General features: G+C 51.7%; 1 protein-coding gene across 1 annotated transcript; it reads right to left on the bottom strand.

Annotated features, from left to right (window-relative positions):
- Nucleotides 1-230: 230 nt before the first annotated feature.
- On the bottom strand, nt 231-5,932 carry LOC129196985 (olfactory receptor 14A16-like). The gene is made up of 2 exons (XM_054804950.1): nt 4,966-5,932; nt 231-268 (listed from the first exon to the last, which is right to left on the bottom strand). The coding sequence occupies exons 1-2, from the start codon at nt 5,930-5,932 to the stop codon at nt 231-233; spliced, it is 1,005 nt and encodes a 334-aa protein (XP_054660925.1).
- Between the last annotated feature and the right edge of the window lie 1,781 nt (nt 5,933-7,713).

A 7,713-nucleotide genomic window follows, 5' to 3' on the forward strand; every position in this document is an offset into this window, starting at 1 on the left:
AATTCCTCACTCAAATGGCAAAGGAGCCAATGAGGAGAGGTGCTCTGCCTGACCTCATCCTCATCAACAATGAGGGGCTTGTTGGGGATGTGAAGGTGAAAGGCAGCCTTGTGACCATGAGATGGGGCTGTAGTGACCATGAGATGATGGAGTTCAGGTTCCTGAGGGCAGGCAGGAAGGTAAAAACAATCTCAGAGCCCTGGGTTTTAGGAGAGTAGACTTTGGTCTCTTCAAGGATCTGCTTGGAAGAGTCCCATGGGATGTGGCCCTGGAGGGAAGGGGGGCCCAAGAAAGCTGGTTCATATTCCAGGATCACCTCCTCCAAGCTCAAGAGAAGCACATCCCATCAAATATGATGCCAGGCAAAAATGCCAGGAGAGCTGTGTGGATGAACAAGGAGCTCCTGGCCAAACTCAAACACAAGAAGGAAGAACAGAGAATGTGGAAGTAAGGATGGGTAACCTGGGAGGAACACAGAGACTTCGAGCATGCAGGGACCAAGGTAGGAAAGCTAAAGCCCAAATGGAATGGAATTTGGCAAGGGATGCCAAAGAAACCAAGAAGGGCTTCTGTAAGTAGACAGGGAACAAAAGGGAAACCAGGGAAACTGTGGGCCCATTGCTCAGTGAGACTGGGGACCTGGTGACGCAGGACGTGGGAAAGGCTGAGGCACCGAATGCCGTCACTGCCTCAGTATTTGCCAGCAAGATCGGCCTTCGGGAATCCCAGGTGCCAGAGACCAGGGGGAAAGTCTGGAGCATGGAGATGTGCCTTGCTGGAAAAGGATCAGATCAGGGAATACTCAGGCAAACTGGACATACATAAGGCCCTGGGCCTTGACGACTCCTGATGACTTCCTTATCGTTCCTGTGCCTGGAAAGGGTTTCCAGCATTAGCTCTCCATCATCTTCCCAGGAAGGGAGGTGAGTCTGACTGGCCTGTAGTTCCCTGCGTCTTCCTTCTTTTCCTGCTTGAAGACAGGAGTGACATTTGTTTTCCACATCTGTGCTCTGGGCCTCTTTATTTGGCTGGGCTCTGGGCCTCTGCATATCGACTGAGGTCTGGCACTTGGCGGGTCATGGTGTTATGCCATGGGACATCCCATAAAGATGTGGCCAGCTCAGAGAAAGGGATGCCATGAAGGAAGTGATAGCAGGTGTGGCCATTTCTTGATGGCAAAGAAATATAGGGTGATCTATCCAACTCCTCCTACCTTCCTTGCTCCAAGCTCCCTTTAGCTATGAAATGCAGATGTATCATATGACAATATAAATGTGTCACCAGAACACAGTTTCCCCATTCAAAGTGATAGCAGGAAATATATTTCTGGAAATGGCTGTATAAGTCTCTATTTCCATAGAGGGAGAGAAAGGGTCATCATCTTGCTGGTCCATGTCCGTGTCCTATGAAAAAACTCATGAGAATTTACAGAATATATATTCAAACTCCATTAGGAGACACTCAGGATCAATATGAACTGAGGATTTCTCATATCACGTAATGTGTGAGCAGAATTAAGAACTGTGGGGAAAAAAAAAAAGAATCCTTCCTTACTGTTTAGTATTGAAATCTTTTGACTTTGACTACACTCCTGAAATCTCTCCAATTAACCACAAAAGAATTGAAGACCTAAAGGAAAATTATGCACAGAGCATTGGCTGATTAGGGCGTTTTGCATATTAATTAGCCCCCTGGTGCCAAGTTCCTGAACTGCAGGTCCTGAAAGATTGAACAAGTGTCTAAAGAAGTAAAAGTCAGCAGCAAACCTCCAAGTTTCTGAGAGTGTTCCTGGGCCCCAGGGAGGACCATCACTCAAGAGACCATGGAGGGAATGACCAGACAAGGAGATTTACAAAGGCATGTAGTGGTAGGCCAAGAGGTAATGGCTTTAAGCTGAAGGAGGGTAGATTTAGATTAGATGTTAGAAAAAAACTCTTTACTGTTAGAGTGGTGAGGCTCTGGAACAGGTTGCCCAGAGAGGCTGTGGAGGCCCCATCACTGGAAGTGTTCAAGGCCAGGTTGGATGGGGCTTTGGGCAACCTGGTCTAGTGGAGGGTGTCCCTGCCCATGGCAGGGGATTGAACTAGATGATCTTTGAGGTCCCTTCCAACCGAAACCATTCTGTGATTCTCTGGTTGTCCCTGGGAGCTGGTAAAACAGGAAGTCAGAGGCACTGGTCACATGTGGAAAATCAAATGTGGAGGTGGCTGTGAAAGCCCTGAATGTGTTTCACCAAGCAGGATGGCCAAGCCCTGACCCCCATTCCCTGAAGAGAGGATCCTTTCCCTCATGAGATGCTTACAGCTCCTCCTGGGAGCAGTGTGATGGGAGGGTACGTGATGCCAAGTGCAGGTCAGTGGTAGAACACCTCCCAGGCTCTATGGGGAGTGGGTGAGGAGGCAACAAGGCCCTGGGGCTGTAAGGGACTGGTGCCTTCTCATGAGACTCAGTGGAGGAGACAGCAGCCACTGTGGAGAGGACAAGGACTTCGGTCCTGGTGTTGGAGGAGGGCCCAGCCACACCAAGGCCGTCAGCTGTTGGCACCACAGATGGTCCTACACTGTCCTGTGCCTGTTCCAGTTTCCCTGAGGACTTTAGCTACCTCCTCCTGCTTCCTCATCTCACTCTGACCTTGGGATCTCCCAAGCTTTACTGATGCCAGTGAAAGGCAAGATGCTAACTGCGGTACAACTTGCTTAGAAGAATGAACACTAATGGAGACTATGAGCTTTTACCTCAGGGTCCATGTGACCTGAAGACCCAACCTAAGCCAGCTCTTACCGGCTGAGAACATCCCATGTCAATGATAAACCCATGGAAGATTTACCTTTCAAAAAAACCAGGTGTATAACCATGGTCAGAACAGCAACCGACCAGCATCCAGGATAATCCCCCCACCTGAGCGGGACATTGCTTTAGAACAAAGAGAATTAACATACCACTGACCGTTTGTCTGCACCACCTGCACGGGACAAGGATGTAGGAACTGATGAGCCCATCCCTTAACGTGAGTGATTGCATTGGTCTACACAACTGTACTGTAACAGATACAAACCCTGCTTTCCTCTGTACTGGGGTCCTCCAGCCATTAGGCTGAGGCACCACTGCATGCACAGCTGAAATAAGAGAATAAATTACCTTGGTAATTCTATGCTAAGCTTCCTTGTCTCCCTCCCCAGCCAGCAAATGAAGGACTTGTATGTGCCACTTTGGCCTCACTGCCTGTGCCTGCAAAGACAAAGCTGTGGTTACCTGAGGACTTGACAGTGCCTGTGAGTTCCCCACAACCCCTCGGGCATCTTCCAATGCCCTGCTAATGTCCTCTGGCACCCAAAATAGCCCAGTCCCAGACTTGCTTGACTCCTGCACTTATCGCCATATCCCAGCACTGAAATGCATGTCCTCCTGCTGCTGCTGCTGCCTTCAAATCAAAATTCAGCCTGATTCCCTTCAGCATGACACCCCCGCAGCCCCACCACTACTTCAAGTCTTCTTCCTGCCTTTAACACACTCACTGCTATGCATACCCCTCTCTCTGCCTGCACCCCCATGCATCTCTCAAGCCCTTCCTGTTTCCCCTGCAGTTGTGGGACCTCCCTCCATGAGGGTCGTGCATTCTCCAGGATCATGGATGTTTGCTGTGGTCCATCCAAGTGTGGGGAGTGAAGGAGGGGAAGAGAGCAAGGTCAGCTCCTGAGGCATGACTGAGCACAGCCACCCCCAGCAGCGGGCATTCCCTGTCTACCAGGCTGAGGCATGCACACAAGATGGAAACATCTTCCTTATCTTTGATGTGCGCAAGAAGGGACTTTCTTCCTGCCACCTTCCCAGCAAAAAACTCCTCCTCCTCCTCCTCCTCCTCCTCCTCCTCCTCCTCCTCCTCCTCCTCCTCCTCCACCCACACAGATCCACTGCTTTCCATTTCTGGGCTCAGATGTGGCTGTAAGGACTTGCCAAAGGCATCAGCCATCACCTTGTTCTCACTGACATCCCCTGACCCTCTGTCCCAGGTCTACACACGGCCAGTCACTGCTGCTCAGGGCCACTCACTCTTCAGAAGAAGCTGGCCAGAGCTGGCCATTTTCCCCAATGCAGGCACTCAGCCCAGCAGGAGGATGGAGATGGCCGCACAGCGAGACTTACCCATAACCTGGGTGAACGGCCAGGGCTGGAAATGGCTGGTGAGAGAGGCTGGGGGGTGACAAAGGCCCTGGGTCACCTTCCCAGTCTGTCCATGCTACCAAGGACCTAGACTGGCCTCCTCTCTCCTGCACATGCCTGTCTCAGCTCCCATCCAGGAGCCCTGTCTCTGAACCACAGTCCCCCTGATGCGAGCCCTCACCCTGCACGGTCATGCAGAACAAGCTATACACTGATGTTTCTCTCTCCCAGAAACATTCCTCCCTGCCCTCTCTCCAGCCCTGTCTGCTCTGGCCCCACAGCAGTACTTGCCGCAGGCTGCTGCAGAGCTCTGGGCACTCACCCCAGAGCCCCAGCCCCTCTGAAGGGCAGAGAAGCTGCTGGGGGGCAGAGATGGGTGGGCACAAGGGAAAGGAGGTCAGTGGCACCCTGTGTCCCCTGTTCTCCTCTCCAGCATATCCTGAGAGGTCTGCAGCCCTTCCATGCCATCCTGTCTCCCCAGGCTAGCACAAGAGCCCTGGCCCTTGGGGTCCTCAAGAGCTCCTAATCCCCCAGGGACAAAGCAGCCTGCCCCAAGATGGTACAGCCAGAAAAGTGTTTCATTTCTGCTATGCTGAGGGTGGATGTTAGACAAAGAAGTTGCTGCAGGTTCATTTATTTAACATAAATAAAATGGTTTCCCATTTATATGTGGTCTATTGTTCACACATAATGGGTGGATATTTAAGAGAAGGAATAATTATATTTATTTGTAACACAACATCATAAAAGTGGAAAAAGGGAAAAAAAAATAAAGAAAGGCAGACTTGGCCTGTGACGACATACACAGGGAGTCAGTTGTAGAGGAATGTAGGCAGTCTATGGCTGCTGAAAGACATCCAGCCATCAGTTTCCTCACGGCATCCTTGAGCTCCTGGTTTCTCATGCTATAGATGAGGCGGTTCAGTGTTGGAGGTACCACCGAGTACACAACAGCAAACAACAGATCAAGAGATGAGGGGGAGATGGAGGGGGGCTTCAGGTAGGCAAATATGCCAGTGCTGATAAACAGGGAGACCACGGCCAGGTGAGGGAGGCACGTGGAAAAGGCTTTGTGCCGTCCCTGCTCAGAGGGGATCCTCAGCACAGCCCTGAAGATCTGCACATAGGACAGCACAATGAAAACAAAACACCCCAAAAATACAAAAATACTAAAAGCAATAAGCTCAACTTCCCTGAGGTAGGTGTCTGAGCAGGAGAGCTTGAGGATCTGGGGGATTTCACAGAAGAATTGGTCGACAGCATTACCCTGGCAGAGTGGTATAGAAAATGTATTGGCCGTGTGCAGCACAGCATGGAGAAACCCACTGCCCCAGGCAGCTGCTGCCATGTGGACACAAGCTCTGCTGCCCAGGAGGGTCCCGTAGTGCAGGGGTTGGCAGATGGCAACATAACGGTCATAGGCCATGACAGTGAGAAGGAAATATTCTGCTGAGATCAGAAAGAAAAAGAGAAAGACCTGTGCAGCACATCCTGTGTAGGAGATGGCCCTGGTGTGCCGGAGTGAGTTGGCCATGGCTTTAGGCACAGTGGTGGAGATGGAGCCCAGGTCGAGGAGGGAGAGGTTGAGGAGGAAGAAGTACATGGGGGTGTGGAGGTGGTGGTCACAGGCTATGGCAGTGATGATGAGGCCATTGCCCAGGAGAGCAGCCAGGTAGATGCCCAGGAAGAGCCAGAAGTGCAAGAGCTGCAGCTCCCATGTGTCTCCAAATGCCAGGAGGAGGAACTCAGTGATGGAGCTGCTGTTGGACATTTGGTCCCTCAGGGCATGGGAGCCTGTTCATTGAGGAAAAGACATCAATAACAGATATTTCTCTGAAAAAAAATTAAATTTCTTATTCCTTATTCAGGAAGACCTTTCACAGGTCCCATTTCTGAGCTCTGGTTGGTGCTGGCTGAGGCTGCCCCAGGGAGCAGGGGGCTCTGCTGGGGGCTCTGCAGGAGCCAGCCCTGCCCTACAGCCATAGGTCCATAGGAACACAGGCTGATTTAGGATTAAATCCACTTGGGATATGTCGTGGTTTTACCCCAGCCAGCAGCTGAGCACCACGCAGCCGCTCACTCACTGCCCACCATCCCGATGGGGGAGAGCATTGGAAAAGTTAAAGTGAGAAAACTTGTGGGTTGAGATAAAGACATTTCAATAGATAAAGCAAAAGCTGCGTGCACAAGCAAAGCAAAACAAGGAATTCATTCCCCACTTCCCATGGACAGGCAGGTGTTCAGCCATCTCCAGGAAAGCAGGGCTCTGTCACGCGTAACAGTTACTTGGGAAGACAAACGCCATCACTCTAAATGCCGCTGCCCCCCCGCCCCCTTCCCCCAAGCTCCTTATAAACTGAGCATGACGTCATATGGTATGGAATATCCCTTTGGTCAGTTTGGGTCACCTGTCCTGTCTGTGTCTCCTCCCAACTTCTTGTGCACCCCCAGCCATCCCGCTGGCAGGGCAGTGCAGGAAGCAGAAAAGGCCTTGGCCCCATGTAAACACTGCTCAAAAATAAGTCCATAGAACAAAACCATCTCTATATTATCAATGCTGTCTCCAGCACAAATCCAAAACATATCCCCACACTAGCTACTATGAAGAAAATCAACCCTCTCAGCTGAAACCAGGACAGGATATCAAAGAGATTTTCAACATTGTGGCTCCCATTTCACCAAATGGCAGAGCAGAGCTGATGGGATTTTATTTTGTTTATTCTGTTCAAGTTGTCCCACTACACCTGAGGAGTGTTTTTCAGGCAGAAATCCCTGGCATTTCTGCTGCACTCCAAGTGAAACCTTGTGCATCCCAAAAGGCAAAGGGACTGTCCCCCAGTGATGAGTGAGGAGAGCCGGTCGCTCCATCAGCTCTGGTCTCAGCTGCCCTGTGCTGGCACCTCTTTGAGCTGCAGGATGATCGCACCCGGACGTTCCCCCCAAAAGGAACTGGGCCCTGCTGAGAGCAGAGGAATCCATTTCCCAAGTGCACATCTCCAACCCCCTCAGCCTGTCTCACTCTACCTGAGCAGGATCTCAGCCCTCCCCTCCCAGCCGGGAACACAGAGGGCTCTCTGCAGCTGTCTGCAGGCAGCCACCCAGCAGCGTTTTCATGGCCTTAGCACTGAGGGGTCTTCTCCACGGGGCTCCTGGGGAACACCGGGATGCCATGGGAGAGCTGTGCCCTGGGGGAGGGCAGCCTGCAGCCCAGCAGGACCCCCCAGGGAAAGAAGCAAATGTCCTAAAGATGGGGTGTCCTAAAGAAGGGAGAATGGGGTCATTTGTATCCCCTGCAGCCCGGGCATTAGGCAGGCACTTGGACACTTCATTCCCATGGACACATCTGCATGGCAAGACCCACAGGGCTGGTCTCTGAGCTGCGTCTGAACCCCACCCCCCCATCCCAGCAAACCTGGTGATACGATCAAGGGGAGCAGAGACAGGAGGGGAAACCCAGAGAAATGCCACAGTGCTGCTGCCGATGGAGGCACTCGGGTATTTGGTAATATCCGCTCCTCAGGGGTCAGGCTGCCGAGAAGGTGACCTTCAGGG

This window comes from Grus americana, chromosome 27 (genome assembly GCF_028858705.1).
Source record: "Grus americana isolate bGruAme1 chromosome 27, bGruAme1.mat, whole genome shotgun sequence".
Taxonomy (NCBI): Eukaryota; Metazoa; Chordata; class Aves; order Gruiformes; family Gruidae; genus Grus; species Grus americana.